This window comes from Cetorhinus maximus, chromosome 28, assembly GCF_964194155.1.
Source record: "Cetorhinus maximus chromosome 28, sCetMax3.hap1.1, whole genome shotgun sequence".
Taxonomy (NCBI): Eukaryota; Metazoa; Chordata; class Chondrichthyes; order Lamniformes; family Cetorhinidae; genus Cetorhinus; species Cetorhinus maximus.
Genome location: NC_135906.1, coordinates 22172554 through 22189783, shown reverse-complemented (window position 1 = coordinate 22189783; position 17230 = coordinate 22172554). Strand labels below are relative to the sequence as shown.

The 17230-nt window shown below is 42.1% G+C and overlaps 1 protein-coding gene across 1 annotated transcript in view; it reads left to right on the top strand.

The window, feature by feature from the left end:
- LOC144668918 (protein GPR108-like) overlaps positions 1-17230 on the top strand; it is a 32473-nt gene that overhangs the window by 11337 nt on the left and 3906 nt on the right. Inside the window, exons 6-17 of the mRNA XM_078531392.1 lie at positions 775-857; positions 2376-2444; positions 2552-2662; positions 3672-3805; positions 5312-5387; positions 6877-6950; positions 7607-7724; positions 10372-10502; positions 11752-11795; positions 13207-13256; positions 14159-14242; positions 16942-17063. Coding sequence (XP_078387518.1) covers positions 775-857; positions 2376-2444; positions 2552-2662; positions 3672-3805; positions 5312-5387; positions 6877-6950; positions 7607-7724; positions 10372-10502; positions 11752-11795; positions 13207-13256; positions 14159-14242; positions 16942-17063 — 1096 coding nt within the window. The remainder of the gene's footprint in view (positions 1-774; positions 858-2375; positions 2445-2551; positions 2663-3671; positions 3806-5311; positions 5388-6876; positions 6951-7606; positions 7725-10371; positions 10503-11751; positions 11796-13206; positions 13257-14158; positions 14243-16941; positions 17064-17230) is intronic.

The window sequence follows — 17230 nt, the reverse complement described above, 5'->3', positions numbered from 1 at the left end:
GAGCCAATCCACGAGCAGGAGCCAACGTAGGTCAGTGAGCACAGGGGTGATAGGAGAATGGGACCTGGTGTGAGTTAAGACCTGGATGTTGAAGAATCTGGAGTGAGGCTTGTGCCGAGCCTACAGGTGATTCCGAGATGGGTGAGTGTATTACTGTGGAGCAAGGCTCTTATTAATACAATCACTGCAAATCTTTGGGGCTTGGTGGGTGCTTGAATTTATTGTTTTCAAACCATCTCATAACTACTTTCAACCTGGCGGCTTTTTAGTGTGTGAGCATCGGCTGTTATTTAAATTTAGGACGTAACACTGTCAAATCTCATCCTATTCTTAAAAAATCCTCATCCTATCCTTAACCATATTCCCAGTGCACCTTCTAGGAGGGAGGAGGAGGAGGGGGGGCGGCACAGGATGGTGTTTGAGTTGGAATGCTAATTGAATTTTGGCCCTTCATAATTGCCCCCCCCATCCCACTGATTCTGACGAAAACTGGGAATTTTGTGGAAAATTGTCACACCCCATTCACCTCCTTTGGGGGGGCGGGATTGCTTAACCTAACACAGACCAGCAGAGATTGAAACTGGAACCGAGCTAACGTGTGGCATCGTGCACTCACAGACCGAGGGAGCTGTCGGACCTTGCTGACCGATTAGCTTTGGTCTCACTTCACTTTTGTGGCGTCTGATCAACGTTGCTCGTCAGGCCGAGCCCGGCCGTTCTCCTCGTCGACCCGGTAAAGCGGCGTGCCTTCATCCTGAAATTCTGTCTCCTTAGGTGCAAAGAGCAGACGGAAAAGAGAATCGTCTCAAAGTCAAAACAAAGACGCGGCAAAAGGAAATGTGGAGCCCGTTAAAGAGGTTGGTCTGTGCAACGTTGTCAGTGAATCAAACGTGTGGGCTAATATTTCTCTTCACAGGAGAAAATGGTTATTGTGCGATGGGACAAACGCATTATGGGATAGGCATGGTTACCATGGCACCACAGCACCTAGCAAATAGAAAGTAGCTTGACTCGAGTGCATCTGAGGATCTGCTGCTCTTACCCCATTGTAACATGCAATATACTACTGGGATCCTTATTTTATTGTGATTGAATAAGTCCAGCTCCAATTTTATGGTTAATTGTGTGCAGACTGTAAATGGGTGCCATTGATGGCTGTTTTTTGTGGGGAGAGCCCAGGAGGCGTCAATGTAAGGAAGCATATTGCGAGTTGCCGCTGAGAAAAGTAGGTGGTAGGTGTCTCGTCAATTCGGGGCGGGAAAATATGGCTGTTTGTGCCTCGAGAGTGTAAGAGTGATGAGATGTGGGGTGGGGTGGGGGCTGTTGTGTGGTTGGTGAAGAGTCACAGAGGTGCACACCATTGGATCACAAGCCCCATTTTACAGCCTCCAGTCTCGGAAGCATTTTGGGTAGTCGCATCTCCTTGTCTGGCGAAGGAGCTGGGAATGGTCACAGTAAATGAGCAACAGTGCCATCTGCCTTTGGAGAGCTACTCAAAGGTGAATGAATTGGGTGGGCAAGTTTCAGTTCTGTGGCAGTAAGTGTTAGGTCACGGGAAGTCATAGAATTGTAGAAAAGCGTGGCACGGAAGGAGGCTATTTGGCCCATATACCACGACAGCGGCCAGCATTGAGTTTTGTGGGTGTACGCACATACGCGTAGGCATTCCTAGGGATTGTGAAGGTGCTATATTCTTCTGTCCTTTACTTCCCCATCATACTGTAGGGACATTTTGAAGAGAGCTGGAGTCAGAGCAGAATAGAGAAACACCTGATTGCTATGGCACTGTACATCATAATACAGTGCCACTGAGAGGAAAGCACCAATTGAAATTGTTAATGAAGGTTGTTATTGAGAAGTTGACACCAGGTCACTGAAATAAATGCTTTTCTTGTGGTTTTAATGCATTGCTCCCTTTCAATTGACAATGAGGATGCAGGGGGATCATAGGCTGTAAGAGTGAATTTGCATTTATATGGTGCCTTTCACAGCCTCAGGACTTTGCAAAGCACTATTGTTGGTGATAAAGTATTTCCTGAAGTGTGAAGTGTACTTCATTATGTAGAGAAGTGCAGCAGCCAAAGTTGCACCAGGCAAGATCCCACAAACAGCATTGTGATAAATATCAGATGATCAGTTTTTTGTCTGCTTATCAAGTGCAGATTTCTAAAGCCGACTGAGTGGAGTTCTTTATTCTGCAGCCTGAGGCCTTGAGTATTTCCGTCGGATGCAGTGTTGTTGGATGTAGCGCAGACACCCTTTTGTTTTCTGGTGATTTTTGCTTCGGTAGCAAACCTGTGAATGATGGTCCTGTCAGTCGTTGGGATGTTCAGCTAAGTGTTCGCTAATATCTGGTATTGATCTTCTTTTCCCAGCCGAAGAAAACAGAAAAGATTGAGGACGTTTTTGACCTGCAACGTGTGAATGACAGCTACATCTTCAATGTAAGGATATTTCATTCCCCAAATTTAATTGCCCCTTGTGAAAAGTGTTGATCTTTAATACCATTATTTAACTCCTTTTTTAAAAAAAAAAAAATTCTTCCTTGCAGTTCTTTGTAAAGTTTCTATCTCCAGCAGAGGAAGGGCTTTATACGCTCAGCTTCCACAACTGTCATAAAGCAGGCCCAGGGACGAAAAACGCTGTTGCATTTGACATGACAGTAAGTATATTTGCAGAGAGCTGGGGTGGTCGTGGGTGGGGGATGGGAGAGGTATTCCTGCCCCTAATCATCATCAAGCTTGTAGCTTTCTAAAGCTTTTTATCAGAATTAGGATGCATCCATCATGGTCTAATCAAATGGAGGAACAGGCTGAAGGGGCTGAATGATCTCCTCCTCCTATTCCTACTGCTTTTAATCCTCATCTTGCTCCCCTATCCTAACACGGCTTCCTCTGTTCCACAAGATCATGTTTTTCCCTCAACCCTTAGCGCTTTTTCTTTCCGATTTTTATGGAAAGTGCAGCAATGTGTATAGTCGTTAAAATGACATAATCTCTCCATGACAACCACCAACTTTCCCTAATCTCATTTTTTAAAATTGGCTTTTAGTTATTGGTATAAACTATGCAGGACCATAATATTTCCAACAAACGAACTTGTTTATTGTAGCTCACTTTAGCTCTGAAGGAGAGTCACACGGACTCGAAACGTTGACTCTGTGTCTTTCTCTCCGCAGATGCTGTCAGACCTGCTGAGTTTTTCCAGCATTTTTTTTTTGTTTTTGTTTCAGATTTCCAGCATCCACAGTATTCTGCCTTTATCTTATTGTTTATTGTAGATATATTTTTCAAAATTTGTACTTTGGCCTGTGCGCATCGTCGCAATTCCTGGCGCTCTACAACAACGCTGTTCATTAATACTGCGTCTGAAACATAGTAAAATGTCCCGCAGCACTTCACGGAACCGTTAGCAAACAAAATCCGACACTCAGCCAATCAAAGAGATATTAGGACTTGAAAGATGACCAAAAGCTGATGAGTGAGATGCAATAAAGTGGGAGGACACTTGTGTTGCAGAGTCCATTGGGCTGTTAATTCTAAGTATCAGGGCAAAGCATAAAGAGGCCTAGCCATGTATTTCTAATTACTGTTGTAATTGCTGTTTTCTTAACACTGCATAGACGGTATGTTAACACTCTTTTTTTTATATTTTAAACCTTCCTTCCTTAGATTGAGATAATGGCAAGAAATCCAAAGAACTACCTTTCTGCTGGGGAAACCCCACTGCCTCTGCTGTACCTGGTCATGTCTGGGTTTTTCTTTGTGGCTGCCTTGTTCTGGGTTTCCCTACTTCTAAAGCACAGGTAAAACTCCTTTTAATGTCCAACGTTTAAACTACTATTTTTTTTTTTGATAAAGGGCACGAGTCACTAGTTGGATTGTAGAGTGCCAATGAGCCAACACTTCGTAAAATGCACTTGTTTTAAAAGGCCCGACTCATTGTACATCAAAATAAGTGGTCATAGGGTAGCTGACTTAAAAACTCATCTGAGTTGTGAGAGTGAGCTGGGTAGGCACAGAGCTTCCTTGCGTCCGTTACTATGGGGACGGAAACAATTTTAGTTTTGGTTGCTACAAAGATGTTGCGTCTTGTGGTGCTCAAGCTGAAAACAAACAAATAGGTAGGCCCAGGGAAATTGAAGTTCCCATCAATCTACCAGGCGTCTAAGGTTAAAATCCGATAAAACATTTGTACGTTTTAGAAGAATGCTTTTACGTTCATACTCAATGAGCCCAGGCGCTTTTTTTCTCTCTTTACATAGAAACATAGCAACCAGGAGCAGGAGTAGGCCATTCGGCCCTTCGAGCCTGCTCTGCCATTCATTATGATCATGGCTGATCATCCAACTCAATAGCCTGCTCCCACTTTTTCCCCATATCCTTTGATCCCTTTCGCCCCAAGAGCTATATCTAACTCCTTCTTGAAAACATACAATGTTTTGGCCTCAACTACTTTCTGTGGTAGCGAATTCCACAGGCTCACCACTCTCTGAGTGAAGAAATTTCTCCTCATCTCAGTCCTAAATGGTCTACCCCGTATCCTCAGACTGTGACCCCTGGTTCTGGACTCCCCCACCATCGGGAACATCCTTCCTGCCTCTACCCTGTCTAGCCCTGTTAGAATTTTATAGGTTTCTATGAGATTCCCCCCCCTCATTCTTCTGAACTCCAGCGAATATAATCCTAATCGACTCAATCCCTCCTCATATGTCAGTCCCGCCATCCCAGGAATCAGTCTGGTAAACCTTCGCTGCATGTTACATTTAAAACCATTTTCCTTTTATCTTGCTGCCACTGCACCAGTAATTAATACTGTCAAAACTGAAACGGTGGAAGGATAGGGTTGGGATCATGGCTTTGAGTTTTAATGTGTGCGCTGCAGTTGATTGAAATTCACTTGCCAACATCAATGTTCAAAGTTTAAATACCATGAGATGCAGATTAATGGGGATGGGAGCAAGGAAATTGACTTTTGTTTTACCGTACTCCAAATAAAAAAGGCAAGAAGCAACTCCATACATCTATCCAAAAGAAATTTTCCATGAGGAGTATAGTGGACATTACCCCACTTGTAAACGCTAAACAAGCCGGTGTAAAGGAAATGAGGGAGTTGTTATGCCATGGTGGTTTTCAAAAGAAGTCTTTAATTCCAGTAAAATTCTCAGTGTATGTTCAACAAAAGTACTGGACAATATGACCTCTGTGGCAACTTTACCTCCCTATGTTCTTGTGTAATCTCAATGTCATTGACTGTTTGAATTTCTGTTGTTACAAGCAACTACTGCACCCTAATAATATGTCTGTCTCAGGAGCAGTGTATTTAAAATCCACTGGCTGATGGCTGCGCTGGCATTCACCAAATCCATCTCCATACTGTTCCATGCTGTAAGTATAAGTCAATAGATGCAGCTAAATTATAGTGGCAATTCTTCTAAACCAGCAACTTGCCTCCAGTTCCATTCAAAGTGCTTTGACCAGCTCTCCCACTGGACTAAGTTTAAAGGCAGTGACTCAGGTGTGAACCAGGCAGGCGAGTGGTTACAATATAGGATACAGACTCCTTTATGGCTTTCAGAAGGGAATTGGATAAGCACCTGAAGGCAAAAAAAAAATAATGGTGCTATGGGGAAAGGGCAGGGAGACTGGGACTCGTGAAATTGCTCTTGTAGAAAGTCGACATTGCTGGCTGAATGGTCTCCTTCTGTACCGTAATCGTTCTATGATTCTAGACCAGCCAGCAGGCCCCCAGGAGCGGTTTCCAGTCTTGGCAGAGAGGTCAGCCAGGCTAGGCTGCAGCAGTTGCTTTTTGCACCTCGAGCTGGGGAACAGTTAAACGTACGAGCCCGAGTTTCTCCGACTGATCGCTGTTGCGTGACCTTGGACTGGAGAGTCCAGGGTCAGAGCCAGGTTTGACCTTCAGTTAAATAACCTGCGGAAGGTCACCCTATACACAGATGTGGCGTCGGTAACATCAGCTCAGCAAGCTTTAAGGAGAAAATATTGCCAAAGAACGTTTTCTTAGCTTTTTATAAACTTAAAATGACAGCAGGCATGTGAAAATATCAGATTTTTAGTACACTTCCCAATTCACTTCAAGTAACACGAGGCAGTGGTTGAAGGTTAGGAGTGGGGGCGGCGTGGGCTGGGTGGAGGGGGATATGTGGGACCTGGGAGTGCAGCGGGCTGGAGGAAGAGGCAAGGATGAGCAAGGCAGTGGATGGCAACATGGCTGCATTGTGCTTTCTGGAGTTGAGTTTCTGAATCTGAATAGTGTACATGTCTAGTGCAGATTGGCTGGCAATGCCTTCAAGAGTCATACCAGCATGAATACAAGTCCCTATGTATTTCTGTGCTTGCATATCGTCAATCAAGTGGTAACATGAGCAGAAAGCTAAGAGCAATACTGGAAGGCAAGTTTTGATACCGCATTCTGTGCTTTATCAGCGCATGCTTTGACTATGGACTGATATGACTTCTTGTCTCCAGGTGTTGCTTTAAAGATTTCTAGTTGGAAAGAGGCTTGGTAATTTGCCATTTACTTATGCTCTGAAGCGGAAATGACGGGAGCCAGCTGAGCTCCATTTGCTTGGAACTTTTTACAAGTTTAACAAATGCCTCTCTCCAAAGAGATGGAGAGGTCCCAAGTGTTGCAGGACTGTTCTTTAACAGACCATGATGCCCCCATCCCACTTTTAAAAAAAAAACTGGGTGAAATAGAAGCAGGACAAGAATATTGTTCCTTAAAAATGATGGACCTAATTCTATTAATTTATGGGAACATGCCAAGCCTCTGCATGCTACTGTTTAAGTAATATTTGCCTATCTATCTCTAGTTCTATAAAGTGTTTTCAGTCATTATATTATTTGTTTCCAGATAAACTACTATTTCATTGCTGTTAAGGGATCAGCAATTGAAGGTTGGGCTGTGATGTACTACATTACCCATCTGTAAGTATGTATTAGAATGTTTGAAGGAAGGGTGAGCGTGATACTGGTGGTAGGGCTCTGGGGTGCCATTCTGATGACTTTGGCTGACCGTTGAATGCTGTAACACTCTGGCCTCTGTTCTTATCATCGCTGTCAAGTTAGTTGTGACTCAGTGGGTGGCACTATTGCCTCTGAGTCAGCAAGTCCGAGTCCCACTCCACAGACTTCAGCACAAAAATCTAGGCTGACACGGCAATGCGGTACTGAGGGAGTTCCATACTGTCGGAGGTGCCGTCTTTTGGACGAGATGTTAAACCAAGGTCCTGTCTGCTCTCTCAGGTGCACTTAAGAGCCTGAAGCACTGTTTGATGAAGAGCAGGGGCCTTGTGGTCCGTGTCTTGACCAATATTTATCCTGCAATTAACGTGACTGAAACAAGATTATCTGGTCATTGCTGTTTGTGGGAGTTTGCTGTGTTTCCTGCATTGCAAAAGTGACTGCATGGGTTAAAAAAGTGGTTGAGAGATCCTGAGGTTGTGAAAGATGCAATGTATAAGTGTAAGTCTTTTCTTTTTGGGGGTCAGGCCTTGTAAGCATTGTTCATTTGCTTTTTAAAAGTATGTTTCTTTTTAAATTGCTACAATCACTTTAACTTCATGTCCTATCTTCTCCTGCAGATTGAAAGGTGCTTTGCTCTTTATTACTTTGGCTCTGATTGGCACAGGATGGGCTTTTGTAAAATATATTCTGTCGGATAAAGACAAAAAGATCTTCATGATTGTGATACCTCTGCAGGTAAAGAAGGATTAAAATACTTGGGACTGGAATTCCTTTCTTTATTGTGTATTGTTTTGAGGAGCACAGTGAGTTTTGTGGTAGTATGTAGATGATTTTAAAATTAACTGATTGCCAAATTCTTAAATATTTTTGGATGCTTTAATTTTTAAATGCTGCAAGGGGAATTGCTTTCCATCACTTTTATTTTCCAACCCTTTTTCTGGAAAAGTTGACTCTGCAGACTTTCTAGTACTTGTCATATTGGCCATTTGTAAGTTGCATATGGGATGTCAGGATATTTCCCCATATGGGAGGGGGATCAGGGATGATGCCAACCTTGCCCAGTTATGTTCACTTTCCAGTAGGGCTCACTGGGTGGAGGGTAGCTGCCAGAATTACACAGAGTTAAGAATATAAGAAATAGGAGCAGGAGTAGGCTATTCGGCCCTTCAAGCCTGTTCCGTCATTCAATCCGATGTACACTTGCTGCTGTGTCTCTTAGGTGCCTTTTTTTTTCTCCCACTGCTCAATTTTCCCACCTTCAGCCAACCTGCCCTGGACAATGGAAAAAGCCCCAACACCTTAAACCACCTCTTACTGAATCCACTACAGGGAATCAAACCAGGGCGTTGCTGCTCTGTAACACTCTGTACCACTGCAGGTGTTGCATTAAGGGCATGCTAATGTAAACCGTTAAACTTGATAAAGGTCTGAGAAAATACATTAGCTCCATCTTACTTGAACCATTTCAGGAGAACGATCCACTGGCATCCAGGCCTAAAACTGATATTGCGAAGCCCCTCAATTTCTTGTTTAAAAATAGTTGTAAAAATGTTCAGTTGATAAAGTTTATATTTTTATTTAAAAAAAAACTGGACAAGGTTATGTAGAAGATATCTGCATGAATGTCATGCTGTCTTGTTGATTCTGCAGCAGCGATATTATGTGTAATGATGTTTGTTAGTTAGGCTGGTTATGCTTTGAAGACAATGAGGAGGGAAAGGTAACTTAGCGGACGTTACTAATTTGTGGGCAGTTCAGAAATATTACTATCATAACAGAAAATGCTGGAAAAACTCAGCAGGTCTGGCAGCGTCTGTGGAGAGAGAAACAGAGTTAACGTTTCGAGTCCATATGACTCCTTCTGAGCTAGAGGTAGACATGCGATGGATTTTATACTGTTTAAGAGGGGGTGAAGCAGGTGGAGCAAAATGGGAGATCAGGGATAGGTGGTATCTTGGGAGAGATTGACAAAGATGTCATGGACACAAGGTGCTGATAGATAGCAGAACAAGCGTCAGCGCTCTGTGAAAGTGAAGTATAAGAACAAGTGCCAGGGGGTGAGGTTGACCCCCCCCACCCAAACTTATGATTTGCTTTCACACAGCACTGACCCTTGTTCTGCTATCAACACAATCTATCATATCTTTATGCCGCTTTCAGCACCTTCATTAGCACTATCATTAACACTCCCTTGCCTTGTGTCCATGACATCTTTGTCAATCTCTCCCAAGATCCCACCTATCCCTGATCTTCCATTTTGCTCCACCTGCTCCACCCCCTTTTAAACAGTATAAAATCCATCACATCTCTACCTCTCTTTAACTCAGAAGAGTCATGCGGACTCTACGTTAACTCTGTTTCTCTCTCTCTCCACAGATGCTGCCAGACCTGAGTTTTTCCAGCATTCCCTGTTTTTATTTCAGGTTTCCAGCATCCACAATATTCAAATCTAAGATTAGAACTGTAATAACCATGGCCAGCATTTGTTATGTATTGTTCGATAATTGAAAATACCTTCTAAACTTGAGAGGAACTTATTGGAATAGTGGGGTGGGGCTGGCTCTGATTACAGAATTGTTAGCGATTTTCTCCAAATGACAATGTTCAAAAAGTTTTCCTGATTATCCTAAAGGGATGGTGTTGAACCCCGTGTTGCTTGCCTGTTCAGATGGACTTTAGGAATCCCACAACACGATTGAACTAAAGGGTGGGGAGGTCTGCTGGTGCCCTGACCAATGTTCCTGCATTGACCACCAGCAAAGACATAGATTAATTGGTGTCTACTGATGTAGAATTATTGCCTCACTTGTTTGTGTAAACATGATTAAAGTACTGTCTAAATCGAGCATTTTTATGTGCTTCTTTCCACAGTGTGCTCGTATTACTGGCTGAGGTATTAACCAGAATCGTGGCATTAAAAATAGTTGATTTAAAAATAGGAGACCGAGGCTAGCTGTAGATGGAAATTTTCTTGGGCAATATAAACTTGGAATCTCAAGGATTATTGTTGGGACCCATGTTTTATGGACATGGTGTTAAGCAGAATGCCATATTTGCAGATGATGTGGGGCAAATGAGGGGGGGAAATGCAAACAATTGGGAAGTATTTAAATCTTGAGTAACTGGGCCAGTAGGTGACAGATGCAGTTCAGTTCAATGCTACAGTTTGGACTGTGCTCCTACAGTGGTACCCAGCATTGAGCAACAGGAGAGGCATCCAACTCAACTGACTGAGTGTGTGTAAAGACATTTTTCAGAGCAACTGCTGTGCAACTACTAATTCATCTAAACTTTTATTAAATAAAGTGGATTGATATATACTATGGGAGGGCAACAATAGGAGGTGCAGAAAAGTTAAATTCCTTTTCTGTCGTCTTTTAAGGTGTTAGCAAATACAGCCTACATCATCATTGAATCGACTGAGGAGGGGACGAGCGAGTATGCTTTGTGGAAGGAGATCCTGTTCCTAGTGGATCTTATTTGCTGTGGAGCGATCCTGTTTCCTGTTGTTTGGTAAAGATTATTTACGAAACTATGAAATGCATGTACAAAAAATGTCTTTCTATTTTCAAGCGACACCCACCCTGCACTCGTTTCATGTAGAGTGTTTCCTAATTTCACTACTGAAAGGTCTGGCTTTAAACTTTAGGCCATGTCCCTTAGTCCTAGACTCCCCAACCAGCAGAAATATTTTCTCCTTAATAGCCCCCTTTTAATATCTTTGAAAGCTTTGATCAAATAGCCCTTTAACCTTCTCTCTTCTAGCCGCTGGTCACATCCTGCCAATTGGATACCTGCCCATTTTCTGTGAAGGAGTTTAAGAAATGTTATTACCCAGAATAAGTGACAGTGGTGTAGGTGAAACACCACAAGACAGAAATCATTTGTCCAGGGTATAAAATTAAAGTTGACTTGGATTTCCCCTTCATGATTACACTACCACTGTAGACCCAAAGCTTAGAGTTTATAACTAAACTAGGAGATTGCACCTATCAGGCAAGCCTTTTACTCGAAAAAAGACTGAGCTGTGAGCTCTTGGAGATCTTTAAGATTATGGAAAGGTTTGATTATAGGAAATGTTAGAAGCTGTATTCGCTTGTGGATGAGACCAAAACTAGAGGCCATAAATAAAAGATAGTCACTAATAAATCCAAAAGGGAATTCAGTAGAAGCTACTACTTTATGCCGAGAACGGTGAGAATGTAGTTGAGGCGAAGAATGAACAGAATCAAAGGATACATTGATGAAGAGAGATGGGCAGACACTCATGAGCATAAACATTAACATAGATATTTTAGGCTGAATGGCCTGTTTCTTGGTTGTATTCTGCATACGAGAAGGAAAGGGAAGGCTGAATGTTGCTTTGTCCCATTGGAAAAGCTCCATTTGGCGGTTATGAAATAGGTACTGCAACTGTGCAGTGAATTTATGATTTTAAAAATTTATTTATGATTTTTCTGTATGTCCATGTTCTCAAAAAGCCGATTCAGACCATGCACCCATGAACTGTTCAAGGGACAATTGATGCTCTTGTGGTCTATAACCTTCAGCCCCAATCTTGTGCGGAGTTAATTCTGTTCTAACTTGTGTACTTATCCAGCTTGCCCTTAGATACTTGTGGATATGCCCATAAATCAGGCTATGTAGATCTGATGCATGCAATTTGTGCGCACAAGATAATTCAAATTGCTGACCCTTTCCTTAAATAAAATAAGAGAGCTTCACTGACTTAAGCTTCATTTCTGGTTTTTGTATTTTTCAGGTCAATCAGGCACTTGCAGGAGGCCTCGAGTACAGATGGTAAAGGTAACCTTGATAATCTGACAGTTAAATGAAATGCAATAGCAGGTTATTCTAGGGTAACTCCATTCCTTTTGGCTCTATTTTAGAAAACGTACCAATGAAGTGGAGGTGCTACTACAATTTTGCTAGTACACTATATCATGTGCTACTTGTGTGGTATACTTCAGCTTTTCTTCCTTTGCCATTGTTCTCTCCTTCCCATCTTTTTGTGGTCCCTTGCTTAGGTGTAGGCAAGAGTTGCATTCCTGTATTTTGGTCCCAAGAGCCCATTATTTACGTATGTGGTGATTCCCCGGTAGGATATTGAGCTGGAAATCACAGCTGAGCTGAGCCCGGACTGTCCTTGCCGAATGACCAGAGACGCATGCCTCCAGCCAGCAGACGTTGCTGACTGCCCAATGAGAACGCTCGTCTTTGTTTCCCTTAATCAAAGACATTGGGACCTAGAAGATCCCTGGCTGAGACTGGAAAAACCCCAGCTTTCAATCTGTGTGGCTCAGCTACTTGGTCACTGAAGAGGTCTGCTGTTCACAATTCGTAAAGCTATTGAGGCACCTGGACTGTCACATCCTGCACGGCCCCACCCCTCACCTCTGCCTTCCTCTGCCCCCTAGGGTGCTTTAAACAATGCTATTTCCTCCCTTCCTCTGGACTAAGCTTTATCTGTATATTAACTCAAGATTCCTATCCAAGGTCAGAGCTCAATAGGAACAATAGACCAATCAGCCCCTTGAGCCTGGTCTGCCATTCAGAGCGGTCATGGCTGATCATCTACATCAAATCCACTTTCTTGCTATCTCCCCATATCCCTTGATTTGTTTAATCTCCAAAAAGCTATTGATTCAGTCATGAATGTACTCAACAAGTGAGCATCCACAGCCCTTTGGGCTCCAATTCCTAAGATCAGAACCCTCTGAATAAATGAATCTAGTCCTAATGGCTGACCTGTTATCCTGAGACTGTGACCCTTGTTCTAGACTCTCCAGTCAGAGGAAATGGTCTCTTGGCATCTACCCTGTCAAACCCTCAAGAATTTTATAGGTCTCCATAAAGAAAAGACATTTTTGGTCCAATTGGTCTTATAATACAATAGGAAGGGGGAGAAATCAGCCATATTTATGACTGTGACTTTTCAGCACGTATTGGAAGTGTGTATATGATGATGATGGCTTTGGGATGACTTGTCATGCCCTGTAGTTGAATATTGGGCCAGTACCCATTGCACACACTCATTTGCCACTCATGGACATGAACTACTGTCTGAGCCTTTGTCCTTGGAAGGAAAATGATTGGGGGGTGTGGGGGCAGATAAGAGGGGTATCTTGCTGCATAACTGAGAAAATTATGAAACTGGTAGTGCAGTCTCAATTTTCATCATTAATTTTATTTTCCCTCCTGATATTTTTATCTGCAGCTGCAATGAATCTGGCCAAATTGAAGCTCTTCAGGCATTTTTATGTCATGGTAGGTACATGCGCAGTGTTACTGTGAGATGCTTGGGTATGTGTTTACTATGTGGGCTTTGTTGTTGTTTCCTGGATCTTGCTCAGGATTGAGTGAGAGCTGCTTAAATGCTTGTATATGTGAGAGTAGCAATTAAATCCTGCCTGGGCCAACTTGGATTTTATAAAGAGTTAAGAGTGAGAGAAATGTTTGGCATGGGAGAGTTAATCCAACCTTTGGGAGGTAGGTTTCACGGTACATGAATGTGGTGGCTCCATTTGAGTTTGTTGGAGTTAGTGAGGCCAAGTACATCACAGATGAAGATCCATCCAACTTTAACAGTGGTAGTTGTTGATTAGTCTTCAGCAGCAAGTCTTCTCCCCTTTTTGTGGATACCTTTTGCTGGCGATATTTTGACAGAGTTTAGAGGAAGGAGAGATGATCTCACTGAAATGTATGAAACTCTCAAGAGGGCTTTAAAAAGGGTGGACACCTGAGAGGCTGTTTCTCCCTGGCTGGAGAGTCTAGAACTCGGGATCGCAGTTTTAGGATAAGGAATCGGACATTTAGGACTGAGATGAGAAATTTCTTCACTCCGAGGGTTGTGAATTTTGGAGTTATCTACTGTAGTGGGCTATGGATGCTCAGTCAAGAGTGTAATTGATCAGTTTTTGCACTGAAGGAAATGAAGTGTTATGGGATGGCAGGAAAGTGAAGGTCAACCATGCTTGTAATTAATGGCGGAGCAGGTTTGAGGGTCTGTGTAGTGTACTCCTGTTCTATTTCTTATGATTTTGCATTGTTGCATGGGAGGTACACAGATGGTAAGTTGGATGGAATATTGGAGGGCACAGACCTACCATGTTTATTGTGAATTCCTATGTCTTTTGTTATGTTTCTAATGGTTGTTTTCCTTTTCACAGATTGTTTGCTACATATATTTCACCAGGATCATCGCTATTCTTCTCAAATTCACCGTCCCATTTCAGTGGCAGTGGATGTATAATGTAAGTAAGTGCTGAGCATCTAATGGTTAGGATCAGCACTTTTGGTTATTTGTAAACAGGAGAGAAAAGTGTAACAACAGAATGGTGAAATATGGCAGTCTTAGCCTAATACAGATGGAGGAATGTTATCAAGGGGCAATGTCTCAAAGCTTGTGGAGATTGGGACTTTGGGTTTCAGTTGTTCAACTGTTGTAAATAAGGTTAATGGCGCATAGATCTGTCCATTATAAAGTTGGAGTGGCAATTGCGTTTGTATTGTGGTATAATCAGAAGTGTAAAAAAAAACTACAAGTCAAAAGCTTAAAGTTTAAACCTTTCAGCAATTTCCACATAGAACCATTTTACTCATTAAAGACTTGTAATTTTTTTTACACAACAACGGAAAAACTCAGGTTTAACAGCATCTGTGGAGATAAAAACGGTTAACGTTTCGAGTCCGTATGATTCTTCAGAGCTAAAGAGAAGTAAAAATGTGATGACATTTATACTGTTTAAAGGGGGGTGGAGCAGGGGAAGCTGGATAGAAGGCCAGCGATAGGTGGGGGCAAAGGAGAGATTGCCAAAGATTCATGGACAAAGGGGGGTGCTAATGGTAGTGGTACGGGCTAAAGGAGGTGCTGATGGTGGCATTAAGGTAAGAGAGCAGAATGTGTTAATAGGACAAGGGTAAGCACTGTGGAATGAACAACAGGAACAAGTGACAGATGGCCCTTGTGGGGGTGGGGTAGGGGGAGGGGACGGTGGTAGGGAAAAAAGATCTAAAATAGGGTAAAAGGTGGGGATAAAACAAATGAATAAAAATAAGTGGATAAAAAATAAAAATGAATATTGAAAAAAGGGATTAAAAAAAGGGGTGAGGATGGAGGAGAGTGTTCATGGTCTGAAGTTGTTGAACTCAATGTTAAGTCTGGAAGGCTGTGAAGTGCCTAATCGGAAGATGAGGTGCTCTTCCTCCAGTTTGCATTGAGTTTCACTGAACATTGCAGCAGGCCAAGGACGGACATGTGGGCATGAGAGCAGGGAGGAGTGTTGAAATGGCAAGCGACAGGAAGGTCTGGGTAATGCTTGCGGACAGACCGAAGGTGCTCCACAAAGCGGTCACCCAGCCTGCGTTTGTCTCTCCAATGTAGAGGAGGCTGCTTTGGGAGCAGCGAATGCAGTAGACGATGCAGTTTTTACACTTCTGATTATCAATATATGTCCCAGGAACCTCAATCGTTGTTGGGGCTTGTTTTTTGCTTCCATTTTTTTTAAGGAAAACCAGAGTGTCTCTTAAGTACAAAGAAAATGCACTTTGAAAGATTATTAACAACAACATGCAACTGTATAGTGCCTTTTAACTTAGAAAAACAGCCTGAAAGGAATGGGCAAAACACGTGATAAGAAAAAATGGAGGTTAGAAAGGTTGAAAAGGATTGCGTTTTAAGGAATGTCTAAAAGGAGAGAAGGGAAGTGGAGGTTCAAAGGGGCAATAGCAAGACTGGGATCTAGGTGACTGAAGGAATAGCTGCCAGGGTTGATGCAAAAGGGATGTATAAAATGCTGCAGTCAAAGGAATGGAGAGCTCATTTGTGGGGTTGTAGTACTGGAAGAGTTTGTAAAAACGGTGCCAGGGAAGGCTGTAGGAAGATTTAAAGACAAGATTAAGGGTTGACCTTTTGTGTTATTTAGATAAAATAATCCAGAGTATCATTGTAAAATAGGCAGGACAATGGTACCAGAAATTAAACATGTTAACTTACGAGAAGTAGATTTAAATCAGATACCCGAAGGAACTTCTTTACATACAAGGGATAAACATTTTGGTATAATCTGTCAGATAAAGTAGTAGAGATTGAAAGTGTTGGGATATTAGAGAGATGAGCTTTGCTGGGACAGATATCCTTTTCATGTTCTTGATTTGTATTATATTTTAATTTATTTTATATTAAACATTATATTTTATTTATTGAAGAACCTTGACAACTGATTTGATTCCTAAAGGATCTTACAATTCTGACATTAAAAGCTAGGGATAGAGTTTCAGCTTTGGATGCAGCTGGCCAACAATGTGAACCCTGCTTGAAGTTGCACTATTTTCCCTAAGTGAATTTATGGTTCAAGTTTCTCCTCAAATTCAATTGTATAATTGCAAACATAAAATCTTCAAAATCGGCAGCATAATAGAATGTAATTCTTCTTCCTTGCATTGAAAGAATTCCTTGATATAGTTAGGAGTGAATACTTGGGGCAGTTTTATCACAAAATTGGAGTGTTTTACCCACAGAAAGCTATGCTGGGAAATTTACTAGTTTCATTGGTGTATAGTATTCAGTTTCTTGGTAAATTAAATACTTTTTAATATTTACAACATTTTTATAACATACCTGACTATGAGCCTTTATTTAAAAAAAAAAATCCGAACTTCATTTTGGAGAGTCTTCTTGAACACTGCAGTCAGTGGAAAATCGCCGCACTCTTATTTTGATTTGAGGGCAGGGCCTTTTGACATTTACTGAACCAGCATTAGAGATAGCAGAATGTTGATTCAACTCTACGTAACATGTGCTTGAAGTTTCTCGATCCATTACACTGGTTTGCCTGATTCAGGCAAACTGTGTTGGTAGAACCAGCAGAAACACTAATCCCTGATGTTTTTGGCATTCCACACCCTGTAATTTGTTACTTTTCTAATTTTTTGTTTTAAAAAAACTCATTAGTTTCTAGTAGAGGTGTCAACATTGGTGTTCTTTGTGCTGACTGGGTACAAGTTTCGACCAGCCTCCAACAACCCCTACCTACAGCTCCCACAGGACGAGGAAGATGTCACAATGGATGAAGTGTAAGTATCTAGACCTATTCACACAGTCGCAATTGGTCAGAACTCCATTGTCTGCATCAGTAACAACAGCTGGGCATTTCAGTGCTTCCTTTTGGGAGGGCAGAAGATTAAAAAATATTTTTATTTTTGCGCTAATGCACATGATGAATTTACAAGCTGGTTGACTT